At 42.2% G+C, this 23,656-nt stretch overlaps 1 protein-coding gene across 5 annotated transcripts in view; it reads right to left on the bottom strand.

Annotated features, from left to right (window-relative positions):
• Positions 1-6,328: 6,328 nt before the first annotated feature.
• Positions 6,329-23,656, bottom strand: part of opa1 (OPA1 mitochondrial dynamin like GTPase) — a 39,576-nt gene continuing 22,248 nt past the window's right edge. For all 5 annotated transcript variants that reach the window (XM_085132227.1, XM_085132226.1, XM_085132229.1 and 2 more), the window contains 2 exons: positions 8,071-8,144; positions 6,329-7,983 (listed from right to left, as the gene is read on the bottom strand). In XM_085132227.1, coding sequence (XP_084988353.1) covers positions 8,080-8,144 — 65 coding nt within the window. In that variant the 3' untranslated portion in view covers positions 6,329-7,983; positions 8,071-8,079. The remainder of the gene's footprint in view (positions 7,984-8,070; positions 8,145-23,656) is intronic.

Genomic DNA, 23,656 nt, shown 5'->3' with positions numbered 1-23,656 from the left:
AGGTTGCAGGAGGTCAGGAGGTCAGCAGGGCGAAGCGTTGACCTTTCAGCTCTGACTCGACTGACCAGCAGGTGAACAAACAGGAGGATGATCGGATGGCACAGAGGTGGGTTTTACTTTGACAGTTTAGTTTTGCAAGATGCATGGGGAAGAGGGGGCGGGGGCCAAAGAAAGGCACAAAAAGCTTAAAGTTTACATTTTGAAGACACCCCTGACAAACTGCGATCAGACAATGAGAGCTAAAAGTCGCACACACAGAAGAGTGAGGCAAGTTTATTTGAAAATACAGCAAATCAGCACCACACAGTTTTGGCGTCATGTTCAATTTAAACAAACGTGCCTTTCTCTGGGCTGCTCGTCACTCGGTCCAGCATCCTGCTGAATCCTGTTTAATCTCATTTTCAGGGCTCATTTGTGCAGAGGTCATGTGAAAAAAGGTGTAAAACAAACGCGCACAAATTCCTGACAACACTGAATACGTAACGTGGCAATTCTCTTGTCTTAATCCGGCGTCATGTCAGGCAGGTTGAAGTCCAAGTATTCTGGGAAAACACTGAACCATTCACGTAACTTAAGCCTGTTTTTTTACTGTTAATTCCCTGAACACATGTAAAACAGGCCGGGTTGAAAATGCAAATCTAATTAAAAGTGTAAGCTCAGTGAAAATGAGATCAGGACTCGGTGAAAAAAGACAAAAGGCGCGCAAAGTTGATTGCTTTACCAAAGGTGTCGTCGTTTCTGCTCGGCTTTAATGCACTAATGAAACTGAGCCTCGCCTCAAACATTCACATTCAGCCACGCTCTGTGTTTGCGTTTGGTTTTAGCGCCTGCTAAGATACTATTGATGGCCAGTCAAGTAATGTCACCAGACCGTTTTTGGTCTGCCCTCACTATGGCACTCAGACGATGAAAGCCGGTCCTCAGCGTCCCCCATCCTGCAACAAGTGCAGTCCCCTGCCACTGCCACTGTGCAGGAGGACTGATGTAAGTAGTGTGGACAGATACAATTTCAGCCTGGCAACACAGCCAGGATCTGTCAGCCCTCCCCTCTGTTTACCTAAAGGCTAAGGCTGCTGAGCCCAGGCCTCACCTGCTGGCCTCACTGGTTGCCATGAAGGCTCACATAATCCCACTAAGTCCATGCAAGCCCAGAGCCGCTTCATGTGCTAAAAGCTCCACATCCCTCCCTCTCACTAAGACCTCCACTCGATCAAGAAACAGTTTGTGGGGCGATCGGTTTTTCCATGGCAACTTTGCATATCTCTATTCTGCAGAGGGAAAGTTCCCACCCCTCTGTCACTCTCTCTCACAGACACACACACACACACACACACCTCTGCCCTGGGTTTCAGCATTTCATCCCTTAGCTGAGCCTAACTGCCATGAATATTTGAAGTGGGATGTTCCTGAATCCCTCCAAAAGCATCACTCATTGAACTGCAGTCACACTGTGAACTCTGTTCTTTATAGAATCAGCTACAAAATTAGGACAATAACTTTATTTTATTTAACGAAGCCACTTGTAAAAATTTTACCTTCATTCCTGTATTATTAAGCCTTTATAACATCACAAGTTCACAATAGAGCCACATAAAAGGGCACATTTGATCTCTTTAAAAACTGCAACTATTTCTATTATTATTACTACTATTATTACTACTATTATTACTATTATTATTATTATTATTTCTATTATTTAAGTATCAATTTTACTCAAAGTTCCACAATCTAAAGCTACAGTCTCATCTTTGTTCAGCAAAATGTTTCTATAACCATCTTTAGGCATCAATCTGATAAGAAATACTGTATCATAGTTTCAATAGTAAGATAGTAAATCTATTCAATTCAATAGTAAAATCTAATTTAATTATTTAACTATGATGACTTAGAATAACATGTTTGCTTCCTTAATTTCAAGAAGTGCATTTTGGGTAAACTTTAAAGGGTCATATCAAGCATTCAGCACAATCACTCATCAGTGTAGCCACCTAATCACAGAGACGGCATATAAATTTTATCTCTTCGCATTGATTACCCGCAACAGAAGGATTAGACACATTTTTAATACTACTACTAAAAAAAAGTGATTCAGATGTGAGATAACCCTTCATGTTACGGTTTGGGGTATGTTTGTTTCTCTCACACAGCTGAGCCTGTGTGTGGGTTGGTAGGAAAATACAGGTCGTCCAGTGGGGATTTATTCATGGGGACCGGTTCCCTCAACAATGACCTGATTCATTTATGACGTCCTGCGCTGTGAGACGATGAGGTCATTTCATGGATTCTTTCGGGCGGGATGTCAGACATGAATGGTGAGAACACGCGGCGTTCCTCTGCAGCGCCACTCCCATGGACACACACACGCTCACACATACAGGACCACCACGGGATTCACACGGTCGGCCTTCGTGAGCTCAATATAAGCACAGAGCGCTGCAATAATTTATAACTGGCACAGAGCAGGGACCGGCTCTCTCTATGTGTGTGAGCCTGGGTTGTGACAGGGAAGGTCAGTGACCTCTATGACTTGGCTAAAATCCCCATGGGCCTAATTCAGCTCTGGAATGGACCCCACAGAGCAATGGGAAGATGGCTCCAACATAATGAACACAAAGGCCAATTGTGACGCTATTCTCTGCAGGGCAGAAAGCAGCGGGCCCCGGGGACAGTAGAAGGCTTGTTGGTTAAATCAGAGGAGGAAGCCTGTTGCTTCAACAAGCTTCTGATAAGATTCACCAGCAGTGACTCAACAGTGGCCGTTTGTCTCCTGGGGCACAAAGTGTTAGATTTACATCCACTGTTTCCACTGAGGGGCTGATAAGTGCCTCCCATCAGCCAAATCAGTGTCTTTTATGTATTAATAGTGTCCCCTTAAATTTTACAAGTAGCCCGTCATGCAGCGAGACTAACACAGTGTTCATATTTCCTATGGTCTGTGGAATAAATTGCCATTTCTTTAAATATATTGTAATTTTAGCATTTTACTGATTTATTGATGTATTCAGGTGTTAGGTGCTATAAAAGCAGGATTTGCCCCCTTCATCATTTCTTATTTTTTTGCATATTTATCCCACCCAGACGCTCCAAATCACCACATTTTTATATTTGATAAAGATAAAGAAAAAAAATCAGACTCAGATTTATTGTCATTCAGCTATTGACATGATATCAACCAATAACAGATTCTTTAGGTCTTGGTATTTTCACCAAACAAGAGGTGAAATAATTAGAATAAATACTAGAATCATCTTTAAAAACAAAGTATTAAATAACCAAATAAAAGTAACGAATAATCCTCATCATGCCATCTGACTGGTTACAAATTCATTCTGCAACACGACGACAACAACATACCGCCAGAAACATGAAGAGCTGTCTTTACTGGGAGACTGTGACTCCACCGTTATGGATGTAATAATTGAAAGTCCTCTGACTTTGCCTTGCACAAAATCAATAGAGAACAATTCATTGAGCAAGCGCAAGAGTGGAAGTCTTTAACCCTCATCCACCAGAGGATGTTTTAAATCAGCAGACGTGTACAATAAATTCTGAATTTCTGCCTCTCCCTCTGAGTCAACCAGCAAGCTGATAAGAGAGGAGACAGAAAGGCGAGAACAAAGTGGGTGCTGCCAACAAGAAGGCAAACAAATGCTAACACTGCTGCTACTGCCAAAAAACGCCCATCCCCACAACTTATTACCCTTTTCTTGGTTTTCATCATCTGCCGAGCCGCCACACCCCCAGTGAAAAGGCCCTGAATGTGTCTGTATGATTAGATGGTGGATTTAAAAAAAATGAAGCAACAAGATTGGGCTTTTCTTTTTCTGCAGAAAGACTAGAAATGAAGCTTTGTGCAGGTCCACTGCTGTGGCACATTTGACAGGTCTGGCCTGACTGCTTTTGTGTCAGCAGCATAAAGGGGATTGAGGGAAAACACAAACCGCGTCACTGTGCTGTTGTGGCGCCTGGCTATTAGTCAACGTGACGGTCTTTGCAGATGCTAATGGGTTATAGTGTTATAGTGCCGGCCTCCCTCGCTCCCTGAACATGGCTATCTGATAGCACAAAGGCCTTCTGCTGAAGGTTGACTTTTCCCCCTTTCTTTTCATGACTGCTAGAGTCATTAGGCTTTTTTCTTTCTTTTTTTCACTTTGTTTTTAAGAAAACAGCGGGATATAATAGTAGGACAGAAAGAAGCATTTTCATGTGTAAAGCCTCAGGTGATGGTTCAGAGGCTGATGCCCTTTGAGTAATGCAAGGATGCAATAACAACCAGGCTCTTGTGAAAGAAGAGAAAATGCCCAGAAGTGGAGGACCTCTGGACTCTGACTTATTAATCAGGCAGAGCCTCTCCCTGCCGCCTCGGGCTACAGTGAGTTTCAGTCTGATCTGGGATAAGATAGCAGCCTGCAGAGTTTGTTCAAACCCGGGCCAGGGGCTTCACTCCGAACAGCAGCAGCCAGCTTTATGATAAAAGTACACAACATGATAAATCCATACATAGACGCTTCATCAAACAGGGAAGTAGCAAGCTTGGCGTCACCCCCGACTTGTTCGGTCTTCAAACTTCAGGCTGAGTATTTTTACTATTGCCACGTGTGTGCTTTTAAACCAGATGTGATTTATTTATTATTATATGAGTTATTCATTTCATTTTCATTCAATAATGAATGAAACTAGTGATTGAGACCACAAAATTATCAGTCAAGCATTTACTGAGAACGTAAATTAAAAAAACATCTAGTCTGTCTTTTATATACAGTTCATGCTACAGAGCAGACAAACACTGAAGGTTCAGACAGATGGCGTCTCGACTCTTAATATTTTATTACGTACTGGACTAGATCCCCTTTACCTGTCTTCATTCTTCGTGGTGCAACAAGATGCTGGAAACATTTCTCAGATATTTTGGCCCATGTTGACATGATAGCATCACACAGCTGCTGCTGCTTTGTTGGACATCCTTCATGAGATGCTCCTGTTGTACGTCACTCCAAACATGCTCTCCTGGTGTGTGATGGCTGCAGCTACAGTGGTGATATCTACCACACATCAGGGTGTTTTTTGTCAGCTGATCAGCCACCATTTATTTCCCCTTTGTCTCTTTAGGTAGGTCTGCTTGTTTGAGTTTGTATTATTGGGTGTTATCAGCTTTTGAGTAGAGTTCTGTTACTTTGACCTCTTCTATGGGCCCAAGATTTAGATTTCTCTGCATAATTTAACCAAGTTTGTGTTTGGGTTAAAGAAAACAATTTTTTTTGGACTTTAACCTGTGCCTGACTTTCCTTCACTGCTCGGTCCATCACATGGTGACTGTGGAGGCCATCCGAGTACAGCAATCTCAGTTTTGTAACATCCTGCTTTCATGTTGTTTTATGCTTAATTCTGCCATCTGAATGTTGCAGTAGGAAATCAGACTCAGAAGAACAGGCAGCATTTTTCTTCTTTTCCCTGGTTTTGGTGGCTCTGTGTTAATTGTAGCTTCAGTTTCCTGTTGTTAGCTGACAGGAGCGAAGCCTGCTGTGTAGCACATCTGCATCAAGGTTCGCCATACTGTGCACTGACAGATGCTTTTCTGCATACTTTGGCTGTAACAAGTGGTTATTCCAGTTAATTATGTCTAGAGTTTGTCATGTGATTGGCTAAATAGATATTTTTATGAATGTGCAGTATAGGTGCACCTAAAGACTGACAAGAATGGAAGGAAACTACGTACAGTTAGAGTACTGGAGGCCTTATAAGAGAATCATAAAGAATTCGGCCTTAAACTCAATGGGAAAATTTATTAAGAGCAAAACAGCCGAATGAGAGGACAAGAATTGACTTTATTTCTCTGTGACCAAGGAAATGAATGATTATTTAAATTAGAATAACAGTTTGCAGGACGCTGAAGTGCTGGTTAATATTACAATCCCCCCTCCACAGCTGGATGGCCAGAACAGCTGCTCTGTGGATTAAACTGCAAGCTAATAAGCTCACAGTGATAATGCTCACATGCAAACAGGTAGACTGCACAATTTTAGTTTACCCATTAGTCTATTAACATTAAAACAACCTATTAAAGTTTTTTTTCATGTAATTCAGAAAATCATAGCAGCACAAAGCCACGAGTCACACAGAAAAAGCAATCCTCTTGATGATGATACCTTAAATAAATCAGAGGGTCACGATAGTATAATTAGTCATGTTTTGGATCATGAATATAAAACTTATGTCAGTGCAGACTCACCTGAGGAGCATTGTTTGAGGCCACTAGCATGAACCAGCAGGCAAAACTGCAAAAAGCTTCCAGTGATGTCATGAAACAACCAAACAAACGAAATAATGATTTTTTTTTATTTGTCAATTTTATTTTCAATTTGTACTTTTAAACACAATTTAATAAATAAAGCACAGCGGATGGGATACACCATGCAAACATTATTTTCTACAACATAAAACACGTTTTTGAACCAACTCACCAACTCTGTTACACAGTTCTGCGTTCAGGTGCTGTACATGATAGGAGCTCCACGACTGCCCATTAAGTTTTATATTTTATCTTTTCCCCATGTACAGATAGGAAGGAAGGAAGGAAGGAAGGAAGAAAGGAACTAACACGGTCTCACCACCCCCCCTTCAGGCAAATATAACAGTTTTTCCAGCTTGGTAGAATGAGCAGAAGTCTACGTGGGTGATGGAGGACCAAGATAAGAGGGGCTGAAGATAAGAACGAGGAAAGAGCAAAACGACTGGAAACGAGTGGCTGATGGGAGAATCTGTGATTTGACCAAAGCATTTAAAATCTTCCCTTCCTCTTTTCTTCTTTATGCTGTTTTAGCTTAAGCATTTGATTGCACACAAAGAGGGGACAATTGTGCCTGTGCTGCCTACACAAACATTACTGCGAAAGAACATGAAACCTGGTGTAGGTAGAACCAAACCTACCCTGAGTGACTGGACACTGGATCGGGATGGACTAGACGAGTCCACAGAAATGTGCGATAACTGACAGATGATATCAGCTCTGATCTTTCAAAGGTTACGTAACCTGTTGTGTTTGTTTACTGAAAGCGCCTCAAGCAAACTGCAGAGGTCTTTTTAGTGAGGTGTTTACATTATGCTTTAATTTTGACTGCTTGTTTTTGTATTGCACAAACCAAGAAACGTCACAGACAGATCTGCATGGACTCAGACATTTGAGCTTGGAGCTTAATCGGGTAATTGTATGCAAATACTTAATTTTTGCTAATTATACTTCAAAAGAACCAAATAATAAGAAATAAAATCAAAGTGTTGTGTTGTATATTGTATATCATATTCTCTTAATCCTGCAAAGACGGAGTATGCAGTATTGATTGACTATGTTCTGCAGGTTGCAGAAGGAACACCTAATTTAGGGGAACATATAGCCTGCATGGAGAATCCCCTCGCAGCACAGAGAGACAACGTAAGTGCTTTAAGTTGGAAGTGCAACCAAACTAAACCAAGACTTGTTCTGTGCCTACCAGCCTACTAACTTGGCATGTTTTAGGAGCACCAGGTGAGACAAAAGGAGCCGATGGCAATAGGGTCTCTCTGTACACAGATCAGTGAATACACACCTGCATAATTACATATACACAAAGAAAACCAGGACAGAACGTAAAGTGGAAAAGGAATAAGAAAGTTGGAGATAAACATGTACACAATTTACTCATTTATTGAAAACAAGCGGGCAGACGTCTGACAGGACTCTGCAAGCTTCTTATTAGGTTTGGGCTCCTGTACAGAAGTCCCTCTGGTCACCCCGAGAAAAAGTTACAAGAAAATCGCAGAGAAAGCCTGAAAACTGTTCCTTCATCTTATCGCTCTGTGCAGGTCCGTCTCTCCATAGGTGTCCGCGGGGTGGAGGGGTTGTTAGGATGTGTGTGGTGAGTGTTTGGGGTGAAGACAGTCATTTACAGATGAGTCGTCTTTGCTCAGTGCATTTCTCTGTTGTGATCCAAATTATTTTCTAGAGCTCTGATAACAACAAGAATATAAGACGGGCTACGTTTAGTGAACGGGGCATCAGTTTGGTTAGGAGCTGACAGTTACAGAGACAAATACCTGGTTCGTCTATTTCTCCTTGTGAAGAGCTTCTATGAAGGCTTCAAGTTTCTCCTGGATCTCACGAACTTTCTCTGCAGAGAAGCAAACGGTGGGTTTGTTAAGAGAACAGAATCGTCAGCAAACGCAAAATTAGCTGGCAATAACTTCAGTAACTTTTACATTTTTGTCCTCCACCAATAAAAGAAACCCTCACAAACCAAGAACATATATAACTGCACAAACGTGTAACATAACTGATGCCTAGTTCTGAGTTTTATTTAATAAATAATGCAAAGGTTTTGGGCTGTTCACATTTATAAGTGAGCCTAGTAAAGTGACACTAAAAACAGCCTGATGCATTATAATTATTATTAGCTAAGAAACATTAATATTCAGGTACTCGAAGAAAAACTTCCCCCCCTATAAAAAAGTCTTAATCTACAATTTCCCTCTTTAAACTCTCAAAATAAACATCTGCCTTAGTCACAGAGAGAGTATAAAAGTATCCACAGTCTGATTTTAGTTCCTAATAACAACTATTCAATCTTTTATACCCAGGAAGAGGTTTTGGAGGTCGTGAAGCCTTGAGTATTAAAAAACAGAAGAAGAAAAAAAACTTCAAAGTAGAAAAAAGTAAATTTTGGAGTGTTGTTCAGGCATTAGTTTTGTTTCTTAATTATGACTTTAGTGAACTTTGTTGGAATACGAATGATCCAAATGACAACATTTTTACATGGCAGATGAGAGGGTGATGAGAGAAAAGGTAAAGTTAATGTATTACTGGGAACACGTCGTACTTTTTGACTAAAGTTTGCTCTTCAAGGGCCTGATATCCACTTATGAGGATGTTATACCGCCACTGTTCTATTGAAATTTGAAGCAAATGTCCTCCTACGTGGTTCTCATTTTTCAGGTAAAAAAAGAAAGAAAGAAAGAAAAAACAAAAAAAGAAAAAAAGAAAATCACCTAATTCTTTGTTTTTACATTCATCAGGTCCCAATCAGCCCAAATAGCAAAGAGGAATTAAAAATGCATCCCATGAAAGAGTTCAGGTCTTAGGAGGTTAATAACACAGTAAAGTAACATGTTACTGTACAAAATTGAGTAATTACATTGACCTCCTGAGACCCGAACTCTTCCACGGCATGCATTAACTTCTCTTTGATATTTGGTCACATTGGGTCCCAATGAATGTAAAAACAAAGAATTACCAGAATTTCTTTTTACCTTATTTTTAAGAAAAATAAGAGCCACATATGAGGATATTAGTTTAAAACTTTGATAGAACAGTAGCAGTATAATGTTTAAATGGTCTAAATAACACAAAATGTGATGTCCACATATGTGGACGCCCGGTCCTACGAGGTTAAAGTTACAATTATATTGTTACTTGTGTCGAGTAGTTCTTCAGTTATCAGCATGTCAGGCAGACAGAAAGCAAATGAATAGAATATAAAAAACAACATCAGCTGATTTCAGTTCATGATGATGTTATAATATTTATTTCTTGTGATTTGCCTGCCATAGAGAAAAAAACCCCACTTAAAGTTTTGTACATTATTTTTTACAAGAGCACAACAATGAAGTTCAAACTGCATCCAGGACAGAAACAACCACATGATTACTGCTAACACAAACTCTGCACAGACAGCATGCTAACACAGAGTTACCCAAGAACCCAGAGTGATGCTAAAGCTGACCGTATGCTGACCCCAGCCCAGCAGCCAGAGCCTGAACTTAACATAACAAAGGCAGTGATGACCAATCTGGTCTTTAAGCCTCTGTTTCTACCTGTTCATGTTTCTAAGGTAGAATCACTGTGAAGATTGCTTTGAAGTCTCTCTGTGAATGTGTTCATCTTTGCGTTGTGTTACTGGCTTTGTGTTCATACTTAAATACTAAGAGAAAGTACGTACGTGTCCTCGTTAGGATGGGGATTTGTGTTGGTGTGTGGAGATGTAATTATGCCACTTTGGCTTTCAGATCATCGTACATGTGAGGAAAATAACAGTAATTAATGAGTTGTGTGACGAGTACTTAAATAACGTACTGCATTACTGTTAAAAAAAAGTAGCAGCTAATGAATTCAGCTTTTGTTGAGTAACACAAGTTATCTGATTTGTCTTTGTTACATATACAAAAACTCTAACTATGTGGACAAATACTGAGCTTTTATTTGCTTGCAGAACTTTCCTGTGGTTTCCTGTGCATCAGCCAATTTTCTTTAAAAACTGAGAATTTGATTTCTGCAGCTTTTGCAGTTAAGAAAACACTAAAATGTCAGTAAACAGAACCAGGATGAGGTGGCGGTTTAATAAATCTGCTCTCATTCCTGTGATACACCTCTACAGTTAGACACTTCAACACATTCTCCACCAACACACCAGATGGTCGCCTCTGACAGTGACAGCAAAACCTCAAGGCAGGCCTCCTTCGCACATCACGACGACGGCTTGTGTACCCATTCCCGGTTAGCACAGACCACATCAAAGCTCTCGCTCCCCCTCCCCTTTTAAAAAAAATACTATGTACCTTCAGGGCAGACACGAAGAGAGACACCGTAACAACAACATTTCACATGAAGGGGGGTCTACTGAAGAAATAGTCCCTCCTTTTCGTGATTAAACTCCTATTGTCCTGAGACTGCGCAAGACGAGCAATCCTTCCACCCAACGTGTACTGTCACACGAGATGAGCGCGCCGTCTAAAGCGGACTTAATCGCTGATTAAACAGTGGTGGAAGGAAGTCTGCGGGCCAGCGCGGGAGAAAAGGAAGCCGTGGCTTGCGATGCCAGCTGTACCTCCAGGCCCGGCTGGCTGGCTGCGCAGCTTCTCTGTCACCCTTGTTAATCTGTCTGGATCCCCCCCAAGCACAAACTCAAACATGAGCTCTGAAAAACAAACTAGCAGTGCACTATATTGATCAGTCAGCGGCAAAGAGATCCAGAGACGAACCGTTGTCGATTGTTTTCCTACGAGGCGGGCCGCAGAAAACACGGCTTTTAAAAGACTTTTAAAGAAGATAAATCACTGAGGCTTGGACCCTGGAGCAACAGTGACCAAAGTGTCCATTTCACATCAGTACAAAAGTGATAACTGCGTGCGTGATTTGCAGTGAAACTAAATATCACACTCAGGCGCTTGTGTGCAGCCCCCCCTTTGAAGGGAGCATGGCTGCTTAGGTATCCTTTCGTTGATTGATGGGAAGAGAAACAGTTGTTGGGAGAGATGAAGGCACGCCCACACTTATGTCCTAAAAAACTGGCAAAGCTGAGAAGTCCTGGATTACAAAAATAACCTAAAACACACACAGACACACACAGGTAGGCAGAACTGAGAAAAACTGACTGACAGCCAGAAAAGCTTGGCTGTGAGACGCACACACCACCCAAATGTCTTGAAAACCAGCAAGCGCTGCACAGTCATGTCACCTCCACCTTTTTTCACCTTCCCACACATTTACCGCTGGCAGGTGGCGGGGAAAAAAAGCGAAGGAAAAAATCCCCGGCCTTTCATACTCCGTTAACACACTCGGGCGAAATGGCAGGGCGTTAGGGGGAGATTACAACACCTAATGGAGGCATTAAAGGGGGCCTGTCGAGGTGCACGCTGACAAGTCACTGCAGCAGGTGTGGGGCTGAATGAAACCTAAACCTCTGGTATGCCATTCGAACACGCAGCGCACCACAAGGCACGGCTCAAAGGCTGCTCGCAGAGTTTGGCTTCACGGGCTGTGTGTCCCGACCGCAGGACGACATAACTCAATCCGAGCCAATAAGAACGGGATTAGCAACATCTGTCCGACGTGAAGAAAGAGATGGGAGTTATGGGGTGAAGGGGGAGGTGAGGGGGTTTTGGCTGGTGCGAGGAAAGGAGGATACTGGCTGTCAGATAATCAAAAACTTGGGAAATCCCCTGGCTCAAGCTTCAAAGCTTTGCAGTGGGTTTAGATGTGGCTGATGATAAGGTGCTCTATAGAGCTTCAGCATTTCAAATATAGACTGCTTAGCACAGGTCAAACATTAAGGATCCTTTCCAGCTACCCGGCAGAGACGCTGAGCTCCGTTAGCTCACTGGAGGCAGCAGTGGTCTAGAGGTGAGATTAGGGGGTTTGCGATAAAGAAAAGACACTCGTCTAATTTCCCGAACCGCCTGAGAAAGCTTACAGTGGGAGGGTGAAATCCACTCTTCTATAACACCTGCTGCTGAGGCAACTGAAAACCCATCACTCATCCAGTGGACCACAGTATTATCTAACTCCTATCAAGTTAAGTAGATGTCATTACTATTCAGGTGTATTTAGAGAATAATAGTGGTAGAGAGCTGCTGAATGCAACTCTTTTTCGCTGCCTTGGGGGCGAAACGGTAATTTGCCGGTCGCCATTATATTTTGGAAATATTCGACAATGGCTTGTTACTGCATTACAAATGCTATTCAAACTTTATTTTAAGACTCTGACATCTGGGCCTGTAGGGACGCTGTCAGAGCTGGTTTGGTTGATTATGTTGTGAAAGCGTTACAGGCTTCACGCCGACAGTTTGTTTACTCTGTCACAAATTCATTGACGAGTTTGTAAACTTTTACCTGTGATTCTGCTTAATGTTTACGCAGAGACAATGTTCAGCCCGCTTACTGGTCAGGACGGGAGCAACAAAAGTAAACACAGGAAGAAGAAGGTGTTGTGTTCTGGACTATTGGACAACATGAAGAATTTACATTTACAGCTAGTTGCTAGCACATAGAGATCTTTAGCTGCCTCATCCCAGAACAAGAAGCTGTTTTTAGCTCAAACTTACAATGATCGAGGTCGGAGCACGTTCACACCATAAACCAGCGGTCCCCAACACCCGGGCCTCGGACCGGTACCGGTCCGTGAGTCGTTTGGTACCGGACCGCGAGAGTTGAGGCTCAGGTGTGAAATGTATAGTTTTCAGGGGTTTTAGCGTTATTTTGTTATCGTTTTGATCGTTAACTCGGTTTTCCTGGGTCTTTTCAGGTGTGTTATGAATAAATCTTCTTTTTTCGGTACCGGTACTAGTTTTATTTTGTTGTATTTATCCGCAACACCTTAAAGGCCGGCATAAACCGGTCCCTGGCGCAAAAAAGGTTGGAGACCGCTGCCATAAAAGAACCGCTCTGGAGACCCTCCGAAGGGTCTCAGTGTGGCTGTTTTGGTTAGCACCCGAGTGTGATTATTGTCTTCACCTCTACGCAAATGAACTGCACCGAAGGGGAAAACAAACCAGTTCGATTTAAGAAGACTAAACACCACAGACGTGAAAACACCTGACACATGGAATAGCACAAAAGCACTCTGATAAAACAGGCTGGTTGTAAAGTTAGATCCATGTAAAAAAAAAAACAAAAGCATACATGAAGTGTAATGGCTTCAGGTAGACTGTAGCGGAGTTTGCAGTAAAGGAAAATGTTGATTTATGAAGTAACTTGCTGTAACTCATCAGTTCCACTTGCAGCCATGCTCAATTAGCTGTACATTAAACAGCCATATATATTTTATTTAGACTAGATGTAGATCAAAAGAGCAAAGCCCATTTACCGTTCTCTTAAAGCAGGATGCTTAATGACTTTAAAATGAGCAGCTTTCAGGAGCCCAGGAGGACACGAGTGGATGTGAATGGCATCTTTCAGAACAGCCAATATTTTCTGTGGATAGAAACGGTGAGGAACAGATATTTATTCCCTCCTTTACCATCTGTTTGCTACCAAAGGACAGGATAAAAAAAAAAGGCCACAACAAGGCTTTCTTTTCAACGCAACAAAAAAAGTGGACAGAGTCACCATTGCCTGTTCCACACTGAGCAGTGGGAGTAGCGATCTAAAACTCAATTTAAGCGCCTGTTTACCTAAGAGATGAGCCTCAAAACACAGTCATTCAACCGCTCACCCCTTTATCTGGTCATGAATATTCCCATAATCCTCTGGCCTCTATCCCAGAGGCCCCTTCTTTAAGATGCTTGGTGGTGTGTGGGTTACCAAGTGTGGAGGGACTGGCAGACTAAAAGAAAGACAGGGGAGCCTTTTCCGTAAATCCTCTTTTTCAAGGCCTTCCCTCGGCTGATCTCCACATGAAATGATATCTCATTCACTCTCACTCTGTAGAAACCCCTAAGCCTGCCATGGCTGAACTGCTGGCAGAAGGACTGATCCCGAAAGCCTTTAATTGACCTGTAATTAGACTGTGTGGCCCTGCTGGACAAGTAGCCACCACAGAGGAGAGAGAAAAAGACCCGGGGGAACTGCAACTTACTGTGAAGAAGGAGGGGGAAAAACCTAATCCCCTTCCTCTGGGATGTGGTCACTCTTCTTCATTCAATGTGAAAGGGAGGGAGCAGTGAAGAAAAGATGGCTGTCATGAAAAAAGTGGCGACAGAAAGATTTCGCTGGACGAGTTCGGCGCCAAGGTTCAGGCTTCTTTCGCATGCCGCTCTGACAGGAGAGCAACAGTTTGCAGAACGGCCGCTGGAGAGAGCGGCGCGGGGGCTTGGTTCCTGTCCCGGCCTGTCATCATTCACGAAGAAACTTTTTATAGCTCGTGACTGCCAAGGTCATAGTGTAGGTGGGGACAGTGAATATTTAACTCCCTGGCCTTTCCTTCTCCGAAAGCTGATCTCTTAATGTAACAAACAGAAAAGCCATTTTCCTCAGCGTGCTGTTGCTTGATTTGTCACTAAATCTGGAAAGTCACGCTATAGCAGAAACTGGTCCATGGGAGACCCCGGGAGTGCCGGTATGTCAACAGCCCTAACGCCATGTCAGTGACAGAGCCATGAATCAGCCCTCGCACTTGAGTCTCTTATCTAGAAAACAGATGCCTGTGAGAACGCAGTTTAACCTGGGGAAAGACACAGAGTGGTCTGAACAGGTCAAAACGTGGGGTCAGCCAAAGGGCAGTCTAAACAAAAACGGCAAAATGCAGGGATAAAGCTTTGAAAAGAGCCAGGTGATGACTGCTGGTCAGACTTTTAGTGCAAAAGATTGTAACAAATTTGGAATAAATTTGCATTTTCGATGGCTTTAACTCTACGGTACATAACAGACATATTAAAAACATATCAGGAAACAGTCACCATAACTATTCTATAAAACAAGTCGGAGACAGTAAATCTGCTCGTCGGGAGTAGACGTTTTCCGAGACTCACCTCGTGCACTCAAATGGAGGCCAGTTGCGAGGCTAAGTGGCGATCAATCACGAGGATCCACATGAGCCCGGGGATGTGAAGCCGAGTCTGGCTAAACTGATAACTTGTCATGATTCCTCAAAGAAACTCCCCTGCGCCGAATCAGCCACAGGTGTGCGGCTAAGGTTAACTGCCAATGAACTCTGCATTAAGCACATGCAAGTAAGACGGGGCCAGCGTTCCTCATCCCTTTTCCGCCCTCAGGTAAATACATGCTTCCAGCTGCTCTGGACTCCACACACCTTATATCAATATAACACAGAAAACGCCTAAAATTCCTTTGAAAACAAAAAAACTTGGTAACTTAGTGAACTGCAGGTGTTTTACTTGCAAAGATGGAGAAAGTAGCACCGTTTCTTCTTTTCGTTTACGAGTATTCTTGTAAAACACGCTGCTCGAGAATCCCTTTTATTTATAAAAAACACTTTTATGCAAACCAGCCGGCATAATAGATTTTTTGGAAACCTAATGATTTCATATTTACGCCTGTTTAGTTGGACCATTTCCTTACAAGCTCTCCAATCAATCCTACATTACTTTTATAACAGTATAATAGAATCAAAATGCATCATATTGGCAACAAATCTCTCGCATCTGCACATTTTTATTTTGCTATACTGCTACACAGAATCCACAACAATAAAAATCCATTATAAAAAACAAAAACAGAAAACGACACCATGTGCTGTTTTAAACTGCCTACACGAGAGAGCGTATGGTTTTCCTATTACCTCATTTTAAACAGCACCTGATGTCAGAGCTTGGTGTGTGCATGTGTGTGAGTGACACGGCGATCAGTGGGAATGGCTCCCCGGTGGCCAAACTGTGCTGGGAACATGTGAACAGAAGCCTTGCTTTTCCCTCCCATCACCACACATCTCTCTCTTTCCTATTTTCCCACACTTAACTCTCTCTTTCCCTGAGGGGAATGAGAGATGGCTTCACAATCTCCTTCATTTTCCCCCCTTTTTTTGTTTGCATCACCACTTCCATCATCACCTCTTGCCTGGTTGTCATCTAAAACATGCAGCTTTTTTCCCTGCTTCTGTAGTCCATTAGATTTATTCACAGATCTTCTATCTAGGGAGGATATTTCCAAGCAGACAAACGGGTGTTACGACGCTGTCGTCTGAATAATGCAGTCCAAAGATTATCAACAAACTGAATAACACTGGAGCTGTTTTAATGAATGAAACTCAATTTTTTAATCTTGTACTGTTTGCGTTTCTTCCTCTTTTTCTAAATTAAACTGTGATGCAAAGGTAATTAAGTCCTCTGTCTAACCCTGTTTAAACAAATGCTCATGACTAATGATCAGCAATAACAACAGCTTGTCAATCATATGATGGGCATGCCTGTGTGTGTAAAACAAAGATTCCTGGTGCTTGACATGGGAGGATGGATAGATGGATGGATGGATGGATGCGCCAGAGTGCAGGAAGGAAGCGAGAAGTCAGCGAGGAATAAAGGGGAAGAGACAGATGATGGGAAAGTAGAAAGAGAAACAGGTCATGACTTTGGTAAACGGTGGCAGCTGGCTGGTGGGAGAGCTTTGATAACAAGAAAAGAAAGAGCACAATGAAAGAGAAACCAGTAATACACAGCAGTTGGAAAAAACTGTTGATGGTATATAGCTGGAGGTGACAGAAAGGAGACTTGAAGAAACAGGTAAGCCGAGCAAAGTAAGTAACTGAAGAAGAGTGAGTATAACCGAAACAATCCACTTTATTGTGGTAGGAAGTTCATGCTGGACAGTTTCAAAAATTACCTTGAAAAACAAGACAGACGCGTTGAAAATCAGCTGGCATTTATGTAAAGATAGCTAGTCTTATTAACCACTCAAAACGCAATTGTGAACCACTATTGACACACACACAGGCATCTGGAGCTATTTGGAGTTCAGGAGGAGGAGAGGGGGAGCTGGGAATCAAACCAACAATCTTTTGATTGCTGGGCATCCTGAACAACGGCTGCTCTCCGTATGACAACAGCAGCAATCAGCAAATATTACGGGGAAATAAAACTCCCTCTAATAAAGCAGATATTATGGAAAAACATCTCAGTCTCTCTTCACTTGTACTTTACTTATCAGTGAACAAAGAGAGTTGTCAAAATGTGGAAAAACCAAAAAGGATTTACAGATATCTGATTGTGCCTCACAACAGAAAAGCAGTAAGTCCCACAACATTTACCAAACAACATGAAATGAAATACACAAAGTACCGCTTCATATTGGCCAGTGTTATGACAACTTCTAGATCTACCGTTTGTGTACTTGATGCTCCCGAGGAGAAAATGAATCATCTGGTGGCGACTCTGCAGTCTGAGGTTTCCTTCTTTGTGGGGGAAAACAAAACTACTTGTAACACTAATAAGACTCCCGGTTTACAAAACCACACTTCTGACTAGTGTAGATGCATTCAGAGGCAATTAGAGTTAAGGCAGGATACCACAAACAGATACACAAGTCTGATTGGTGATCAGATATATACAAAACACAAACGTAGTACACACAGTAGGTGGGAGGTGACAAGAACCTTTATACTCTGTAGTTGCCAGTGGACCAAAAAAGTAGCTTTGTTAATAAGTGAGGACTAACATTGTCTGCAAAATCACTGGTCACTGTAGAGCATGGGTGTCAAACATAAAGCCCTGATACCAAACTTTGTCTGACAAAGATGAATTCAGCCAATGGGAAGCTTCAGAAAAAGGTGAAAGAGGGCATACAGTTTGGACTTTTAACTTTTCACAAGTTTCACAGCTTTTCCTACTGATGACCTCCCCCAAGGCCAATCATACTAGACCAAAGTATTTAAGTCAGTGGTTCTTAACCTGGGTTCGATCGAACCCTAGGGGTTTGGTGAATCGGTCTCAGGGGTTCGGCAGAGCCTCCACCGTGACATGCACGGCTCATTTTGTGCACCAATAAAAAACATATCTATGTCTTGAATTTGAAAAAAATCACATTTTATTTTTCACTAAAGAGGGGTTTAGTGAATGCGCATATGAAACTGGTGGGTTCGGTACCTCCAACAAGGTTAAGAACCACTGATTTAAGTAATAGAGCGAAGTAATTTATTTTTTATATATTAAGATATCTCAGGAATTAAATGTGTCATTTAACTTCTTCAAACTGTCAGAAGAGGGTGTCAGATCTGGGTTGTGGAGGCAGCAGTTTAACCTCAAACATTCCTCATCCCAGCCAGCTGAGGGACATAATCTCTTCAGCTTTTCCTGGGAATGCCCGAGGGGAGAGTCCCAGTTGGACATGTTCAAACCCCTCACCACACACATTCTGACAGTTCCTAGACAGACGTCTGAACCACTGCAGCAGGGTCCTTCTGATTTGCTGGAGTAACAGCTCTGAGTTCCTCTCTCTGAGCCCAGGCACCGTTTCTGCTGCTTGTATCTGTAATATTATCTTGGTCGGCCGTAGGTGAGGGTAGGAATGTACAAAAAAAACCCCAAAAAAACAATATAGTGGCAGCTCTGTCTTCACAACAACAGATCAGTACAGAGGCCACATCACTGCAAACACTACTCAGAACTGCCTGTAAATCTCATGTTCCACTGTACCCCTGCTTCTGAACAAGACCCTGAAACAGCTGAATTTGTCCACTTGGGGCAGCAACTGATATTTAAACCTGAAGTGGGCACTCACCCTTTTTCGGTTGAGAGCCATGGTACACGCTGCAAGAGTGTGAGCTTGTGGTTGCCATTCAATGAAGCCACCAGGCCCACATCCTCAGCAAAAAAGACAACCCGAGATCCTGAAATCTGGAAGGTGCTGGGTTTCATGAATATAGTGAGTGACAAAGGGCAGCCCGCTGGGAAAGAGTGTGGAAATGCTGTGTTCTGAATGCAGTTGTACAGAGATTAAAAATTATTCATGGAAATTTCATAACTGGTTAGTGTTTTGGCAAATTCCTTGCTGGCTGTGATTTGACAACTTGCAGTATCAATAGCATAAAAAATATGAAACTGTGGTAGAATCTGCTGAAATGGGAAACTGTCGTTGAGCTGTGGAGATCGTGGCTTGTAAATGTTCTCATTCTGAATAAAAAGACACCTCTGACCGTGTGCCGTTGTAGTTTGACATAAAAACATAGTTGAGGAAAAAGCTAGGTAAGCATCTTTAATGATTGTGTGCAGATCTGGAAATATGTCTAATTCTAAACAAGCTTCAATAGCAGCAGCATTAATTCCTAATGAATTATGACCTTAAAGTCATAAAGAAAAGCAACAGAAGCACCGCAAAGCTTTGTACAAGCAACAGCAGCAACAGCAGCAACAGCGTGCCACCACCTTCTGCTCCCCTCTCTTCTGAATGAGGGAACATGTGCACACAACACCTTAAGATGATACGTCATCCCTTACAGCAGGGGAGAACAGAGGAGCACTTCTCAATGAGCCTTCCCTAATCACTCTGGAGGAAGCTGCTCAAAAGAGGACGAGGGGGGAGGAGATGAAAGGAAACGAAGTGAGCGTGAGGCTGAGAGGGCATTCCGCTGAGCAAGCCCAGACAACCACAGCCTCATTGTGTTCGGCTTCCACGCGAGAAAAAGGAGAAAGTGACTGCATGTGCAAACACGCAAACACTTCACACATTAGCGCTGTTTTCAGAGCACCTTCTGTTGACACCTTTCATTCCACGACCCTCAGCTAACCCTCGCGTCACAAAAGCTCAAATCCATAATTTTCCACACGCTCTTGCATTTATCAGAGTCAATGAGCCCGCCGCTGAGGAGATGAACTTAATGTAAAAGGTTATTCGGTCCCAGGTGTTCATCTGAATCGACCCCTCCCAAAATGTTTCAGCAACCAAAGTGTGAGACTGATTGATTTTGTTGTCCAAGCAGCGTGAAATGCCTAACTTCCCGTGTGGTGACAATCATGAGCTGTCAACGTGGATTCAAACTTTAAAAAAGGAAAGAAAGAATAAATGTGTTTTATCATTTCTCCTCAAAACAGTCAAACACATTTGTGGTGAACACTGTAATCAATTATTCAGAAGTTTTACGTTTAAAAGCAGAGATGTTCAGTCTTGTACAAAAGAATAACAGACAATAAGTTCACAAAATTGCTGTGCAATACATTTTTTTGTGCTTAAAAACGCCACTGCAGCATGTTCATAGATAGAGTCTAGTCAGTTTTCTGTTAATGCCTTATTTAATGAGTCACAAATACACAACGGTGGCAGTACACACTTACTGCAGTTTCATTACTGTTTACATTCAAGTTCTGCCATGATGGCTAACACTGGATTGGTGGGTCTACTGTGACTTTTTGAGTTGGGGCGTTGCAGATGAAAATACCACCTGGGAACTTGGAAATTCAACCTTAATGACCAAATCTGAAACATATTATTACAAACAACCATGACCAGGTTTTAAACTCGCCAACTAACCTATTAAAAATAAATAAACAGGGATGTAATACTATATGTTGAAAAAACATCCATTTGTGGAGAAATACGAGTTTTTAATCTTGGGACTGAAAATATTTAGGAGGTGCAAATGTGCATTTCTATTTAGATATTCAGGCACTGTGTGCATGTTCTTCAACAATCTGACAAGGTAGATAAAAAGGCACCAATGTGGGAGTGACTGCTGGAATCTGTTCCTTCCTGTTCCAAAACAGCCAAACTGGCTCTAGGAAGAAATAAAAAACTGTTCCAACTTCCATTTACACACCGGATTTCGATTTGTGGACACTGCCAGCAAAGCAAAAGACTGAATCCTCCCTTAGTTATGCTGCAATAGACGTAGGCTGCCGGGGGATTCCCATGATGCATTGAGTTTTTCCTTTCCAGTCACCTTTCTCACTCACTATGTGTTAACAGACCTCTCTGCATTAAATCATATCTGTTATTAATCTCTGTCTCTCTTCCACAGCATGTCTTTATCCTGTCTTCCTTCTCTCACCCCAACCAATCACAGCAGATGGCCGCCCCTCCCTAAGCCTGGTTCTGCCGGAGGTTTCTTCCTGTTAAAAGGGAGTTTTTCCTTCCCACTGTCGCCAATGTGCTTGCTTATAGGGGGTCATATGATTGTTGGGTTTTTTTCTCTGTATGTATTATTGTACAATCTACTCTGCAGCATAAAGCACCTTGAGGTGACCGTTGTTGTGATTTGGCGCTATATGAATAAAATTGAATTGAACTGCAGATGTGTGGTGAAATAATGAGTCTGCATTTATACTAATAATAGTATCAGATGAATTTCTTTTAAAAGTATAATAACGCATGAATACACATGAAGACACATGAATACACTAAACTCAATGTTAACATAAACATTAAACACCAACACACCAGATCTGTGTGTTACAACTGACAAATATCTCACACAAAACAAAGTGCTGACATAGAAAAATGGTGCAGTGATTATTTCTGTTCATGAGTGTTATGAGCCCTAAAAACTCACAACATTAAATATGACATTCATGGCTTGATAAAATAAAAGCAATCCTCCAAACAATGTGGTACAGCACGCTCTCTATAATCAGCTACCACAGTAGCTCTAACAAGCACAGACACATGCAAACACACTCACACACATACACACTGCACTACGTTTCTATGAAGGTCAATGAAGCAGCCAAGCGACAGCCCAGTGGTCTCCTAAGAGGGCTCTGCCTGCACATTAGGCCTGGGCTTTGCTCCAGAGACGGCACTGTGCCATACAGCTGGTCTGGCACACGCTGACAAACACACACACCCCCCCGCTTTGCAGCGTACTATTAATTAACAGAGTTTTCATGCTCTCCCTCACACACACACCTGACCTGTATTTGTAACCTGAGTGATCTTAGGTCTGTCTGCGAGTAGGGGCAAATACGAGTTTAACAGCAGTCCAGCCCTGGAAGCGCATTTCTGGTTTTGTTAAGTGTGTTTATCTTTTCTAATGTCTCCCATCTCTCCCACTTTCTCTCCTCTCTAACCGGAGAGGCTATAGAGGTGAAGGTGAGCCCTCCTCTGAGATTTGCCCATTGTGTTTTTCTTTCCCTCTGCCAAGGGAGAAAAGTGATAGACAGGATCAGGTGGACAGATTTTAAACAGAGGCAGTGAAATAGGGTCAGAATGACCCAGGGAGTTGGAGGCAGGTTTAAAAAAAATAGCTGGATCAAGTAGCCTATAGTATCAGCTGGCTGACCTGTGGGGTCAGGCCATAGTTTGGGCCTGAGGCAATCTGACCTGTTGTTTCTAAAAGGTCTGGAGAATGAAGAAGAAACGATATTGCAAAGAAAAGATGATTTCATCATTGATGGAACTACATTGAATAAAGCTGTTTCACACAGATGCAGACAAAAAACAAACAAAAATCTTCTCCTGTCGAGAACTGCATGTTTCGGAAGGAACCATGTGTGATTCCTATCATGTGTTCTTAAATGTAGTAACAGCCTGATGTTGCTAAAGACAGATTTAGGGTCTCCTAACAGCGGAAATGTCCTTAAAAGTACAAAGTAATCACTACCTGATACTTCTAATTAAGAATGCTTAAGTTGGGTTTTATTAATTATGCTTTGCCATGTCCAGTTACTATATTTGCACGAGTGAAAAGCTTCTGCAAAGGAAACCTTTATGATGAGCCTTTCAGTTAAAAAAGGAACCAAAAAAAGAAGAAGAAATCTTTGCCCAGAGGAAATTGAGGCATGTCACCAACTCAGCCCATGAGCCACGTGGTTCAGTCTAGACTCAAGGACCCACATACCCACACACTTGGGTCTAGGCTGTGTTACACCGAATGCCCTGCGCAAAGTGTCCGACAGCTAATGACCCAGATCCTCTGCTCACCCACTAACTCAACCTGACAGACTGACAAAGCTCAAACTCTGGAACATACATTTTCTTAGCAGAAGGAAAAGAAAAATTTGACATCACTGTAAAATTAGGGCTGCAAAAGGGCGGCGTGCTGTGAGGTACATTTCCAGCAGACTGCAACGTCAGACTGGAATGTTAGTTATGAGTTACAACAAAATAAGTGGCGTTAGATTTCAGTCGGCAGTAGAGATAGGAGTGAAGGGAGTGAGATATGAGGAGTAAAATGCAATAAAGAAAACTGCATTTCATGATCAGTGGTTCATGGTGACTCACAGAGCATTTTATTCTGTTTAAATTTACGTTCATTATACCTTCAAATTACAATAAACTGATTTTTTTTTCTGACCCTCCAAATGATGGCTGCTTGTATTGATGCAGATTTAAAGAGTGAAGCAAACACTTCACTACAAATAACAGATTTCATAAAGAAACAAAAAATGTGTGTGCATGCACAGGTGTGGTCCTACACTACATGGTTTCTTAAGAAATTCCAGACACACTCCTACATCTATTAGTGAGGACAGTCTTTCCAGATGGAAAGTGGGAATGTCGTGTTTGGAAAAGTTTATGGATCCACTTGCC

Source organism: Neolamprologus multifasciatus, chromosome 15 (genome assembly GCF_963576455.1).
Source record: "Neolamprologus multifasciatus chromosome 15, fNeoMul1.2, whole genome shotgun sequence".
In the NCBI taxonomy this organism is placed as follows: domain Eukaryota; kingdom Metazoa; phylum Chordata; class Actinopteri; order Cichliformes; family Cichlidae; genus Neolamprologus; species Neolamprologus multifasciatus.
This window is presented reverse-complemented; position numbering and strand designations above follow the sequence as displayed.